The sequence below is a fragment of the Oryctolagus cuniculus genome, chromosome 21 (assembly GCF_964237555.1).
Source record: "Oryctolagus cuniculus chromosome 21, mOryCun1.1, whole genome shotgun sequence".
NCBI classification, from domain to species: Eukaryota; Metazoa; Chordata; class Mammalia; order Lagomorpha; family Leporidae; genus Oryctolagus; species Oryctolagus cuniculus.
In genome coordinates, this window is record NC_091452.1 from 7,083,654 (window position 1) to 7,098,712 (window position 15,059).

The window sequence follows — 15,059 nt, forward strand, 5'->3', positions numbered from 1 at the left end:
GATGCCCGGCGGGTGTCATGAAGGGGGCCGGCTGCTGCTAAGGCCTCCACCTCCAGCCCAGCCTTGCTGTGCCCTGCATGGACCTCTTGACAGCACCCTCTTCATGGCTCAGGCCCGGGGATCCCACAGCCATCAGCACCCAGCTGCCAGGGCTGTTCCTGCCTCCCCCTACTTTTCTATTTCAGAAACAGTGGAATGTCCAACTTTGCAAATTCCATTGCCGAACAGAAACTTGCTTTTAATGTCCAAATGTCCTGATGAGCAGAACGTGGGCAGGGAAATGCAGAAATCACACACACACACACACACACACACACACACATACACACACACTCAGCATGCTGCCTCTGGGCTTCGAACATTCCTCACAACTTCACTGACCACTTTGTTCGGAATCTTCTGAAATGGCCAAGCCAAGGATTTCCGTTGTGAATATTTCTGCAGTGATTTCTTCTGGAAGTTCTTCTTCAAGGCAAATTTCTGATCCTAGCCCAACAAGAAAAGAGTCACACACCTCTACAGCGACTGGGTTTCTAATTCAGACATGCCTTCCAAAGGCACTGGGATGGGATGCTGAAGGAAAAGGAGGGGTGCTCCAGGCCTGGGTTCACTGGGCTTTGGTTCCTTGAAAACCCTTGCAGGGAGAGTGGTTAAAATCCCTCCTTAGAGAACAGAGCCCTGTTAGCTCCAGCCACACCATGTGGCTGTATTTTTTCCATTTCTTGGAATCCTTTTGTCACAACATAAACACCCACCATCAACAAGGCTGCATCCTGAGATGCCAAGGACACAAGAGAATGGAGCAGGGAGCACACAGCCTGGAAACAACCTGCTGGGCACCAGTGTCTACAAAGATGTGAGACCAGGAACTTTGTCTAATCAGACACAGCAGTGAAGGAGAAGGGAGGCTGGCGGTGGTCTTGTCTGGGGAGACCTTCCAGCCCAGACAGGCAGGGGGGCTGCTGGGATTGCTCACTCCTGGGCTTGCATGTGTAGCCCTCACTTCCCGCCCAGTGGACTCGAGGAAAAGGGAGAAGGACAACCCTCAGGCAAGGGTGGGACGGGAAGGCAGGAGATGCTTAAACACTTGAAGGTCCTGGTGGCCAGAAGCTGGCCTCGAGCTGCCCACCTGGTTGCTGCCCCTCCCTAGCCACACCTCTCTGGACACAGCCGTGCTGAGCTGGACTCTACTGGTAGCCAGGGTCCACCCACCCAACCCACAAAGACAAAGAACTGATCCAAGGAATAGGGAGAGAAATGAGGCCAGAACCCATGAGAGGAACAGGACTCTCATCCCACAGGTCACCAGTCTAGTCCTCACTCGTTCACCATGGCTGCCTCTGCGTGCACAGCCTCACAGCGAGGCGCTTGTACAGTAAGGGGCAGTAAATGCACTCAAGTCTACCTTTGACAAGGTACCTTTGACGGAGGTGGCAGCGGGCTCCGATCCCCAGCCCTCAGGATTCAGGCCGAACAGTGTAGCGAAGCAGTTGGACATCTCCTCCTGGGTCATGTGCTCACCTGGGCTCCATCAAGCACAAAGGCAGCCACTCAGTTCTAGGGCTAAGTACAGGATTATCATCCAGGGTCTTACAGAAGCACTCTGTACTATCTGCTTTCCTTCGGACCCACACACAATCTAGAGTTCCACGTCACCGTCACACAGACTTCCTCCTATGGTGTGACTACGGTGTGACTACGGTGTGACTACGGTGTGACTAGGCTGGAGCTGGCAGAGCTCAAAGGCAGCTTGCTGAAAAAGACTGGGTTCTCTCACATCAAAACCACCCAGCTGGACAGAGATGAGAATATCACCCAAACAGAGTACCTGCTGAGCTGCCTCATACACAGTCACAAGGAAAAGTGGGCAAAAATTAACAGAAAAGTTGGCCACGGTGTAGATTTATTTCACAAACATGTCCTAATCTAAATGGCAGCCACATGGGACAGTGAGGCTGGAACTTCCCCTGTGGCTTTGCAGGGAGGACGCAGGCCCTACAGAGCTCCGGAGAGCTGAAGCAGAAGCCCCCTTCTCCCGGCAGCCAGGCCAGGGTCTCTCCCATCACCCCACACGTGCAGGTGGGCAGAAGGAGGTTCCTGCTCTCCCCTGAAAGACGGGGCTCCCAGGAGTTTGGCTCACCAGGCTTCGCTCTTCCCCTGGGAATGCTGGAGGATGTTCCCAGACGCCCTGTTTGTGCACTCACCTTTCGTTTGGAGCAGTTTCAGGAAATCCTCTCTTCGAATAGCCTTTTGTCCTCTGGAATTGGTGAAACCCAGAACCTCAAAGGTCTGCTGAATGCCACTCATGGTGTTACCGAAAGGCGGCCTGTGATTGAGGTAAACTTTGAGGAAATCTGGCAAGTTGATTTTGTCAATTATCTTCCCAGTGTTTACATACTCGCTAAATTTGACTTCATTAAACATATCCGCAATCTAGGGGAGAGATATAAAAATAAAAAGATCATGGTAAAAAGGAATGACGCTTCCATAGGCTTCTAAAACTTAAAGCATTAACAAGACAAATTTACACAAGTGGCTTAGAACATGTCCATTATGGGATGATTGTGCCTCCCAAGAAAAATACGTTGAAGCCCCAGGACCTCAGAGTGCGGGGTTAGTGGTGACAGGACCATGGCAGATGCAGTCGTCATGAGGTCACAGCCGAGCAGAGTGGGCCTTTGCTCCAGTGTGACTGCTGTCCTTGCAGGAAAGGGACAGGGACGTGCAGGAAGGGAAGGGCTGCTGACGCAGGGACCAGAGAAGCACAGCTCTAAGCCAAGGTTTGCCGCCCTCCCGACTCTGCTGAAAGCTGGATTTGGATTGTTGTGAAAGAGCAGGTTCTGTGGCTGGTTTGTGTTACTTTGTTACTGCAGCCCTGATACAGTATCAGATTTGTCAGCCTGAGCAGGAATTCGTTTCATTGTCTCACTTTTTTTTTTTTTTTTTTTTTTTTTTTGTCAGAGTTAGACAGTGAGAGAGACAGAGACAGAGAGAAAGGCCTTCCTTCTGGTGGTTCACCCCCCAAATGACTGCTAACAGCCAGCGCTATGCCGATCCGAAGCCAGGAGTCAGGTGCTTCCTCCTGGTCTCCTATGCGGGTGCAGGACCCAAGCACTTGGGCCATCCTCCACTGCCCTCCCGGGCCACAGCAGAGAGCTGGACTGGAAGAGGAGCAACTGGGACTAGAACCCGGTGCCCATATGGGATGCCGGCACCACAGGTGGAGGATTAACCAAGTGAGCCACGGCGCTGGCCCCTCACTGTCTCACCTTTTACCCAAGGGTGCATCCACCACTCTCTTGCCTTGTGAAACACATATTAATTTCATTTTAAAGACAGAATCCTCAAGAACTTTGAAATTTGTTTATCTGAATAAGCTAGTAACTTAGAGTGACACTCAACCATAGGACCCAAGCCCCTAGTATGTTTCTCAACCACCTTATAACTCCTTTTGCCTTTGTAATTTTACTGTGCACTATTTTATATATACAACAGACTATATGTAAAATATATGCAATTCACATGGCATTTTTTAAATGAACACCTAAAGAAACATAAGTCAGAAAAAAATCAACAAAACTGACAAATCTTTAACTAGACTAACCATGAAACAAAAATATTCACATTATCAACATCAAAAATGAGGGGCCGGCGCTGTGGCACAGCTGGTTAACACCCTGGCCTGAAGCGCCAGCATCCCATATGGGCGCCAGTTCGAGTCCCGGCTGCTCCACTTCCAATCCAGCTCTCTGCTGTGGCCTGGGAAAGCAGTAGAGGATGGCCCAAGTCCTTGGGCCCCTGTGCCTGTGTGGGAGACCTGGAAGAAGCTCCTGGCTCCTGGCTTCGAACCGGCGCAGCTCCAGCCGTTGCGGCCATCTGGGGAGTGAATCATCGGACGGAAGACCTCTCTTTCTCTCTCTGCCTCTCCTCTCTCTGTGTAACTCTGACTTTCAAATAAATAAATAAATCTTTAAAAAAAATCAAAAATGAAAGAAGTGACCTCACTACTGACACTACAGAAATAAAAACCAAGCAATGGGGTGAGAATCTGGCACAGCAGTTAAGACACTGCTTAGGATGCCTGCATCCCATACAGGAGTACATGGTTTAAGTCCTGGCTCCTCTATTCTGATTCAGCTTTCTGCAAATACACACCCCATGGAAGCAGCAGATGATGGCCCAAGTACTGGGGGCCTTGCCACCTATGTGGGAAACCCAGATTGATTTTTTTGGCTCTTGGCTTTGGCCTGGCCCAGCCCTGGCTGTTGTGGGTAGCTAGGGAGTGAACCAATAGGTGGAAGATCACTGTTTGTCCCTCTGTCTCTGTCCCTGTTTCTAATTAAACAATGAAAATAAATAAATAATTAAAAAAAGAGAGAAGAAAGAAGCAAGGGATAAAGGGAAGTAAAACAGAAGAAAACTTGTAGAAGAAAATAAAATAAAAGAAAAGTAACACCTTGAGCATTAGGGAATACTATGAACAACTATGTGTCAACATAGATAACTTATATAAAAAGGAAGAATTCTTGCACAAATAGAAGCAACCAAAACTAACTTGAAAAAAAAAATAGAACATCTGGATAGACTTTCAATAGAGATTGAATTAGTCATTTTAAACTTGACACAAAGAGAAATCAAGGGCCAGACGGCTGCAATGGTTAATTCTACCAAATATTTAAAGAAGAACAAAAATTTTCCACACACACTCTCTTCAGAAAAAGAAGAAAATAGAATATTTCCCAATTCATTCTGTAAGACCAGTAATATACTGAAACAAAAAACAGCAAAGACATCTCTTATGATTTTTAGATGCAAACACCCTCAACAAAATACAAGCACAGAGAACCTAGCAACATACCACAAGAACTGGGTAGCATGACCAAGTGGGATTTACCCTGGGAATGCAAGGTTGTTTCAACATATGAACCTCAGTGCAATACATAATTATCAACAGGACAAAGGACAAAAACCACACATACATGGTCATCTAAATAGTTGCAGCAGAAAACATTTGAGAAAATGTAACAAGCTTACATGACTAAAAACACTCAAGAAACTAGAAGTGGAGGACATTTCCTCAATCCAATAATGATTATTATGAAAAACCCACAGCTAACATTACACTGAGTGATCAAAGACTAAATGCTTTCCCCCCCATGTTCAGGAATGAGATAAGGATGTCCATAGCTTTACCTCAGTCCACATTGTACTAAATGTTCTAGTGAAGCAAAATTATCTTGACTTAAGGATGATATGATTACACACAGAAAAATCCAAAACAACGCATCAGAAACTATGAGAAGTGGTATATAAGCTCAGCAAGGTTGCAGGGCACAATAGCAATAATCAATTGTGGCCGGCGCCGCGGCTTACTAGGCTAATCCTCCGCCTGCGGTGCCGGCACCCCAGGTTCTAGTCCCGGTTGGGGCACCAGATTCTGTCTCGGTTGCTCCTCTTCCAGTCCAGCTCTCTGCTGTGGCTTGGGAGTGCAGTGGAGGATGGCCCAAGTGCTTGGGCCCTGCACCCGCATGGGAGACCAGGAGAAGCACCTGGCACCTGGCTTCGGATCAGCATAGCGCTGGCCATAGTAGCCATTTGCGGGGGGGAACCAACAGAAGGAAGACCTCTCTCTCCCTCTCTCTGTCTAACTGTACCTGTCAAAAAAAAAAAAAAAGAAAGAAAGAAAACAAATTATGAAAATAATTTCTTTTTTAATTTGAAAGACAAGGTTACATAAGGGGGAGAGGGAAGGAGGAAGGGAGAGGGGGAGAGAGAGAGAGATTAATCTAGATCTTCTATCCACTGGTTCACTTCCTAAATGGTCACAACAGCCATAGCTGAGCCAGACCATATCAGGAGTCTAGAGCTTCATCTGGTTCTCCCATGTGGGTGCAGGGGCCCAAGCATTTGGACCCTTTAGGAATAAATTTAATAAAACAAATACAAGACTTACATAAACTATAAAATATTATTAAAAGAAATAAAAAAGAAAATTAAACAATGGCAACATTATCCAAATTGATGGCAATACTACAAAGTTGATCTATAGACTACAGAATCCTTATCAAAATTCCAGATGGTTTTCCTGCAGAAAATTTGATCAGCTGATCCTAACATTCATACTTCAAAAGGTACCAAGAACAGCCAAAACAATCTTGAAAAAGAACAAAGTGAAGGACTCGTATTTGCTGATTTCAAAATTTCTACAAAGCTACAGTAACCAAAACAGTTGGTTCTGGCAGAAGGACTGACACAGATTTCAACAGAAGATAATTAGGAGTCCAGAAATCCTCACGCATCTTCATCACTAACAGATTTTTGACAAGGGTGTCAATTCAATTCAATAGGAAAACAGTCTTGTACAAACGGTGTGGGGACAACCAATATACACTGAGAAAGAACAAAACTGGACACCTTCCTCACATCACTCACAAAAACTGACTCCCAATGGGTCAGAAAAGAAATCACAGGAGTACATCCTTGGTTTTGGCAAAAATCTTCTTACATATGATAACAAAAGCACAAAATTACAGAAGAAAAATGGCAAGAAAATTGGACTTCATCAAAATTAAGAAAATTATGCTTCAAAGGACACCATCAGGAACATGAAAAGACAACCCAGAGACAGAAAGTGCTCAAAGGACCTGTATCTGATAAGTGACCTTATACCCTGGAAAAGACAAACAACTCTTCCAGGAGTAGGCATTTGGCACCTTAGTTAAACACCCACTTGGAACAGCACAACACACATCAGAGTGCCTGGGTTCAAGCTGCTACTCTGCTTTCGATTCCATCATCCAGCTAATGCACACCTTGGGAGGCAACAGGTGATGGCTCACACGCTTGGGTCCCGGCCACCCATGGGGGAGACTCAGACTGAGGTCCAGCCTTGGCTGCTGCAGATATCTGGAGCATGAGCTGATGGATGGAAGACCTCTGTTTCTGTCTTTCAAATAAATGAAGATGAATTTAAAAAGTTTTTTTTTAAAAGACTTAGTTATATATTTATTTTATCTGAAAGGCAGAGTTAGAGAGAGAGAGGGGGAGATGGAAGGGGGGAGTTAAAGAGAAGGAAGGAGAGTGGTCTTCCATCTGCTGGTTCATTTCCAAAATGGCCCCAACTGCCAGGGTTGGGCCAGGCCAAAGGCAAGCCAGGCCAAAGCCAGGAGCCAGGAGCTCCTTCCAGGTCTCTCACAGGGGTGCAGGGACCCAAGCACATGGGCCATCTTCCACTGCTTTCCCAGGCACATAAGCAAGGAGCTGGATCAGAAGTAGAGCAACAGGGACTTGAACCGGTGCCCATAAGGGATGTCAGCCCTGTAGGAGGCAGCTTAACCCACTATGCCACCATGCCAGCCCCTGAATAATTTTAAAAGAGAGCTTGTTCAATTCAATGACAAGAGACAAATCACTTTAAAAACAGGCAGATCATCTGAATAGGTATCTCTCCAGGAAGATCCGTGGATGGCCAACAAGCACATGAGATGATGCTCACCCAGAGGGAATGCAGACCAAAGCCACAGTGAGAAACCACTTCATATCCACTAGCCTGGCGGAAATCGGACAGACAGTACCCAGCCTAGTGAGGATGCAGGGAGCCTGAAACTCAGACAGAGGCAGGAGTGCAGACTGTACAGCTGCTATGGAAAACAGTTTGGCTGTTTCTCAAGAGATTCAGCAGAGTTCCCATGAGACCCAGTAGTCCCACTCCTAGATACACGCCTACAACAAAACACATCCACAGGAAAAGCAGGACACGAACACGCACAGCAACATCCTCACCGTGCTGCCAAACGGAAACCACCTGATTGTCTGCAGTTAAATCGCAGTGGAATGACCATATCATGGGATATTATTTGGCTGTAAAAAAGAACAGACTTGACATGTGCTACAGCATGGATGAATCTTGAAAATGCGCTTTGGAACAAAGTATGCCAAGTGGAAGAAGCTATCACAAAAGAAATATACATGTGGACCCATCGATACAAAATATCTATTTGAGGCAAGTCCAGGGGAGCAGGAAGTAAATTCATGGCTGTCTATGGCTGAGGATGAGGGGTTGGGGGGAAATAAAGAGTGACAATGTCAAACTGGATTCTGATGATGGTTCTGCAACTCATTGAATTGTACACCTTAAAAGGGCAAATTTAAAAAAATTATTTATTTTAGGCCGGCGCCACGGCTCACTAGGCTAATCCTCTGCCTAGCGGCGCCGGCACACCGGGTTCTAGTCCCGGTCGGGGAGCCGGATTCTGTCCCAGTTGCCCCTCTTCCAGGCCAGCTCTCTGCTGTGACCAGGGAGTGCAGTGGAGGATGGCCCAGGTGCTTGGGCCCTGCACCCCATGGGAGACCAGGAAAAGCACCTGGCTCCTGGCTCCTGCCATTGGATCAGCACGGTGCGCCGGCCGCAGCGCGCCGGCCGGGGCAGCCATTGGAGGGTGAACCAACGGCAAAGGAAGACCTTTCTCTCTCTCTCTCTCACTGTCCACTCTGCCTGTCAAAAAAAAAAATTATTTATTTTCATTTAATTGAGAGGCAGAGAGAGAGAAACAGAGGCACAGAGAAACAGAATCATCTTCCATCTGCTGGGTCACTCCCTAACCCTTAACAGCCCAGGCTGCACCAGGCTGAAGCCAGAAACTCCACCTGGGTTTTCAAGTGAGTGGCAGCGACCCAAGTACTTGAGCTTCACCCAAGTACCTCCTGTTTCCTAGGGTGCTCATTCAAGAGTAGAGATGGGATCTGAACACAGACACTCAGATATGGGATGTGTGCATCCCAACTAGCGTCTTTTTTATTTATTTATTTATTTTTAGGATGTATTTATTTGAAAGGCAGAGTGGCAGAGAGCCAGAGGCAGAAAGAGAGAGAGGTCTTCCATGCACTGGTTTACTTCCCAAATGGTCGCAACAGCCAGAGCTGGGCGGATCTGAAGCCAGGAGCCTCTGGGACCCGCATGTGGGTGCAGGGGCCCAAGGACTTTGGTCATCTTCTACTGCTTTCCCACCATAGCAGAGAGCTGAATAGGAAGTGGAGCAGTTGGGACTCAAATCAGCACCCATATGGGATGCTGACACTGCAGGCAAATCCTTTACCTACTATGCCATTTTGCCAGCCCCATCCCAATTGGGGTCTTAACTAATTTTTTTTTGATAGAGTTAGACAGTGAGAGAGACAGAGAGAAAGGCCTTCCTTATGTTGGTTCACTCCCCAAATGGCTGTTACGGCCAGCGCGCTGTGCCAATCCGAAGCCAGGAGCCAGGTGCTTCCTTCTGGTCTCCCATGCAGGTGCAGGGCCCAAGCACCTGGGCCATCCTCCACTGCACTCCCTGGCCACAGCAGAGAGCTGGCCTGGAAGAGGGGCAACTGGGACAGAATCCGGCGCCCCGACCAGGACTAGAACCCGGTGTGCCGGCGCCGCTAGACGGAGGATTAGCCTAGTGAGCCGCGGCGCCAGCCCATCCTCCACTGCTTTCCACAGCAGAGAGCTGGACAGGAAGAGGAGCAACCGGGACAGAATCTGGCGCCCCAATGGGGACTAGAACCCAGGGGCTGGTGCTGCAGGCGGAGGATTAGCCAAGTGAGCTACGGTGCCAGCCTAACTACTATGCCAAACACCTGCCCCCTAAAAGGGTGAAATTTAACATTTGTGAATTCTATCTCAACAAAACCATCACACAACTGAAGAAGAAAATCACTTGTGTGCTTCTTCCCTTTGCTGTCTATCTCCCCTTCTCATTGAATTACCCCCTGAACTTCCATTCCCCACTCCTTTGCTTTTTTATAAACTTATATGTATACTTTTCTATATACATCATGTGTACAAACCCCTAACTCACAGAGGATTCACTGTCACATTAAAGACACTTCTAGAAGATCATCTTGAAGCCTGTCACTTGCTGCTCTCAAGTTGTCACCTGCACAGTTACAACCTATCGGCTCATTACAGTTCACACAGACTGCTTAGGTTCACGCATTGGTATGGAGCAGGCAGAAAACGTGATGATTTCCCACTCCACCTGTGAGAGATGACAACTGTTACATGCTAGCTGCCTGATTCCTGACTTAAAGTATTTCTTGGTGGGCATCACTGGACTCCTGACTTCTCTTTTCTTTTCAAAAGTTTCATTTACATGAAAAGCAGAACCGAGCCAGCATCCTGGCATGGTGGGTAAAGCCATCACCTGAAATGCCAGCATCCCATATGGTGCTGGTTCGTGTCTTGGCTGCTCAGCTTCCTATCCAGCTCCTTGCTACTGTCCTGGGAAAGCAGCAGCAGATGGCCCAAGTGCTTGGGCCCTTGCCACCCACATGGGAGACCTGGAGGAAGTTCCTGGTTTCAGCCTAGCTCAGTCCCGGCCATTGTGGTCACTTGGGGAGTGATTCAGTGGATAGAAGATCTCTCTCTCTCTCTCTCTGATTTTCAAATAAATATTTAAAAAATAAATAAAGGGGCCGGTGCTGTGGTATAGTGGGTAAAGCCACAGCCCACAGTGCCGGCATCCCATATGGATACCAAGTTCAATCCCAGCTGCTCCACTTCTGATCCAGCTCTCTGTTTATTGCCTGGGAAAGCAGCTAAAGGCAGCCCAAGTGCTTGGGCCTCTGCACCCACACGGGAGACCCAGGGGAAGCCCCTGGCTCCTGGCTTCAAATCGGTCCCACTCTGCCCATTGTGGCCATTTGGGGAGCGAACCAGCAGACGGAAGACTTGTCTCTGTCTCTCTCTCTCTGTGCCTTTACCTCCATAATTCTGCTTTTCAAATAAATAAATAAATATTTAAATAAATAAATAAATAAATAAGAAAAGAAAGAGAAAGAGGAAGAGGGAGAGGGAGAGGGAAAGGAAGACGGGGAAGGGGGGAGAAGGGGAGAGGGAGAGGGGGAGGGAGGGGGGAAGGGCAGAAGGAGACAGGGGGAGAAGGAGGGAGAGGGGGAGGGAGAGGGAGAGGAAGAGGGGGAGGGAAAGGGGAGGGGGAAGGGAGGGGGAAAAGGGGAGGGGGGGAAGGGGGAGAGGGAGAGGGAGAGAAATTGATTCTTCATCCACCAAGCTGAAGCCAGGAGCCAGACACCAGGCACTTCATCCAGGTCTCCCATGTGGGTGGCAGGGGCCCAACCACTTGGCCATCTTTTGCTGCTTTCCCAGGTGTGTTAGCAGGGAGCTCGATGAGAAGTGGAGCAGCTGAGACTCAAACTGGTGCCCATTTGAGATGCCACATCACAGGTGGCAGCTTAACCTGCTGCGTCACAACCCAGGCCCCTGGCTCCTGATTTTTTCTTCACATATACCACCCCAGCAGAGGGAAGAGCTTTAACTCCAGGCTCCACATACTTTTTATACAGCTGTCAATGCAGTTTCTTACCGTGGGTCTTCAGAAAGTTCACAGAAAATGTGTGTTATGAACACAATGCACGGATTTAAACTTGACAAGGGCTTGCCTTTTGGCCATGAGCAGATGACCAGGCAATTGTGCTCCTAACACCATCGCCCAGAGAACCCAGGCCCATGAGACTTTTTAAATGTTTCTTCTTTGCCACTTAAAAAAAAATATTTCTTAAAAAACTTTGGAAAGTCATTCTTTGTATATTTTCCAAATTTTCTAAAATGAGCAAAGAGAGTTAACGTTGTGGGGAGCAATCCGGACTAGACTAAGTTGCTCGAATTGGGACTTGTTCTATGCATCTGCTCTCCCACAACATGGCGTTGGGAGAGAAGTAAACAGCTTCCGCACAGCTGCCTCCAGTTCAACTAATAAACTGTAGGACTTGCTCCTGATTGGAGAGCAGCGTACTCGGCGTGTGGGCGGCCGAGTTGGGATTGGCGGAGGAGGACTATAAAGGAGGAGAGAGACGGCATGCACCAGAAACATCTATGGGGAACATCTAAGGGAACCCGTGCAGCCCCCGAGAAAAGCCGGCCGGTGGTGTGCCGCTCCCCTGCGGAAGTGGGGAATGCGGCCAGGGGGAACTGCCCTTCCACGGAGGTGGAAGGGATAGTAGCCAACCCGGGAAGAACCAGCAGCAAACCCGGGGAGGGCCGAGCAGACGAAAGAACAGCGCAGGGTCCTGTGTCGTTCCTCCACGAAGAGGGGGAGCGACATAATGGTGCCGTGACTCGGATAGGAAACCTAACTCGGATAGGAAACCTAGGACGGATATGAAACTTAGGAGGGAAGAAATGACTCGGATTAGGAAACCTAGGACGGATAGCAAACTTAGGAGGGAAGAAACGGGAACAGACTAGGGAAAATATCGGAGAGAGAAACTAGCAAACAGCCTAGGGAAAAGCCGGACAAAAAAGGAGCCGGAAGAAGCTATTGAAAGCCTAGGCATAGACTCGAAACAGCCTAGGGAAAAGCCGGACGAAAAAGGAGCCGGAAGAAGCTATTGAAAGCCTAGGCATAGACTCGGATACGGACTACGGGGGGAAGCTGGGAGGAATCTCTAAGGTTGAAAGCGAGAGTGAAAGCTAGAACAAACAGACTCGGATACGGACTGTGGGGAGAAGCCAGGAGAAATGAGGGAGGAATATCGTTGGAGGAAAACTTAGGGAAACATACCGGGTAGAGAAAAATGTTAGGGAAATTGAAGCCGTGGGGGGCAGGCCGAGGCGGAAACGGAAGCCACTTTGGGGTTCTCAAGTTAGCCCGGGAATAGGGGGCGAAAAGTTGAAACCAGAAGCTGAAACGTGAGCCAGGTTGGGATCCGTCTGATTAGCCCGGGGAGCAAAGGACGGGAAGCCAAACCGTGGGGCGGAGACGTACGCTGGGTTGAATTCGCCAGGCTAGCCCGGGGAACTTAGATTGAATGCTAGTGGCGGACACGTAAGCTACGCTGTGTTACTCGCGGAAGCCGCCGCGTGCAGAGAGCACGGGGCGTGAGTAGATAGGGAACGGGACTGGCGCGAGGCTGTGGTTCAGACGCGAAAGGGTTAAGCGTGGAGACCGCGGAGCGCGCAAAGCCGAGCCGCGCAGAAGCAGAAGCGGCACAGAGCCGGGAACCCGCCGGTGGGGCGAGGCGCCGGGAAGCTGCGGGGATAAGAGAAACAGAAGTTTAGAAGTAAGATGAGAAAAATAGGAATGCTGGAAGATAGAAGTAAAATGGGAGAAATAGGAATGCCCGGAGATAGAGAAATAGAGAAATAGAAAGGCCTCCCCTCAACATGGCAATTAGAAGGCTTGGATTCGGTCTGCCCGATTAGTGAGGCGATGAGCACCTGGGCGGCTAGCAGCTTATGCGCCGCAGGTCACCGAAGACAGGCACGAATTAACATCAGTAAGGCTTCCCCACAATACCGCAATTAGAAGGCTTGGATTCGGTCTGCCTGATAAAGGCGGTAAGCGCCAGCAAGCAGCTCGACCAGAGTATGAGCTGCAGGTCACCGAAGATAGGCACGAACCAACACTAATAAGTCTCCCCCACAATAAGGCAATGAGAAGGCTTGGATTCGGTTTGCCTGATAGAGCTTGTAAGCCCCTGCAGGCTCGACCAGAGCATGCGCTGCAGGGCACCGAACACAGGCACGTATCAGCGCCTAAAAACCTCACAACATGGCGAAGAGAGGACCCGGATTCGGTTTGCCTGATAGGACTTGTAAGAGCCTGTGGCAACTCTAGCAAGTAGAGCAGAGTGTGTGCCGCGGGACACCGAAGACAGGCGCGTATCAACGCTAAAAAATAAAAAGAAAGGGGGATCTGTGGGGAGCAATCCGGACTAGACTAAGTTGCTCGAATTGGGACTTGTTCTATGCATCTGCTCTCCCACAACATGGCGTTGGGAGAGAAGTAAACAGCTTCCGCACAGCTGCCTCCAGTTCAACTAATAAACTGTAGGACTTGCTCCTGATTGGAGAGCAGCGTACTCGGCGTGTGGGCGGCCGAGTTGGGATTGGCGGAGGAGGACTATAAAGGAGGAGAGAGACGGCATGCACCAGAAACATCTATGGGGAACATCTAAGGGAACCCGTGCAGGCCCCGAGAAAAGCCGGCCGGCGGTGTGCCGCTCCCCTGCGGAAGTGGGGAATGCGGCCAGGGGGAACTGCCCTTCCACGGAGGTGGAAGGGATAGTAGCCAACCCGGGAAGAACCAGCAGCAAACCCGGGGAGGGCCGAGCAGACGAAAGAACAGCACAGGGTTCAGTGTCGTTCCTCCACGAAGAGGGGGAGCGACAAACGTGTCTGTGTATTCCAGGGAAAATGTGGTGCCAGTTAACACAGGGCTCCCCATGGGACTCCCAGGGAATTGGCAAACAGAGGAAGTGTTATTAATAAACAAGCTTGGGAACCACTGCTTGCTGCCATCAGCCTCTCTCTCAGTACGATTTTCGGGCTATGCACGTAGCAGTCAGCGGCTCACGTTCGGAAACTTCAGTTATGCCTGGCAAAGGGCTATGAAGGAGCAAGTTCTTTTAACAGTTATGTTTTAAATTAAGATGTCAAAAAACATAATAAGCTAAGGTGTTTCCTAATAAATTATGGGGTTTGAAATTTTACAGAGACTAACAGCCACAGAAAATTGGGAAATATTTCATCAATAGGCAACCAATTTCTCCTTGTACCACTCAATATGTATAGGTCAAAAATGTAGAGAACACCAGCTGGAAGCAATGCCAAACTATCAGCCTATCTGGGGACTGCTGTGTTTTCTGGTTAGACCCTGAGTACCAAGAAGAAAATAAAAATCTGCCCTGGGAGATCTGGGGCACTTTTTTGCCATTATTCTCCATGCATATAAAGTATATGTGGATATTTTTACAAGGTTTATATATATATATATATAATTTTGTATTAAAAAAAATTTTTTTTTTTTTGGACAGGCAGAGTTAGTGAGAGAGAAAGACAGAGAGAAAGAGCTTCCTTTTTCTGTTGGTTCACCCCCCAAATGGCTGCTACAGCTGGCGCTGCACCGATCTGAAGCCAGGAGCCAGGCACTTCCTCCTGGTCTCCCATGCAGGTGCAGGGTCCAAGGACCTGGGCCATCCTCCATTGCCTTCCTGGGCCACAGTAGAGAGCTGGACTGGAAGAGGAGCAACAGGGACAGAATCCGGTGCCCCAACCGGGA

The 15,059-nt window shown here is 48.8% G+C and overlaps 1 protein-coding gene across 6 annotated transcripts in view; it reads right to left on the reverse strand.

Moving 5' to 3' along the window:
* Positions 1-212: 212 nt before the first annotated feature.
* The window catches only part of CFAP251 (cilia and flagella associated protein 251), a 72,436-nt gene continuing 57,589 nt past the window's right edge, over positions 213-15,059 (reverse strand). For 3 of the 6 annotated variants that reach the window (XM_051837762.2, XM_051837764.2, XM_051837760.2), the window contains 3 exons: positions 2,205-2,433; positions 1,406-1,521; positions 213-486 (listed from right to left, as the gene is read on the reverse strand). In XM_051837762.2, the coding sequence (XP_051693722.2) occupies positions 334-486; positions 1,406-1,521; positions 2,205-2,433 (498 nt within the window). In that variant the 3' untranslated portion in view covers positions 213-333. Of the gene's footprint in view, positions 487-1,405; positions 1,564-2,204; positions 2,434-15,059 lie in introns of those variants that run through there. The other 3 variants (XM_051837766.2, XM_051837763.2, XM_051837767.2) reach the window with 2 other exon arrangements.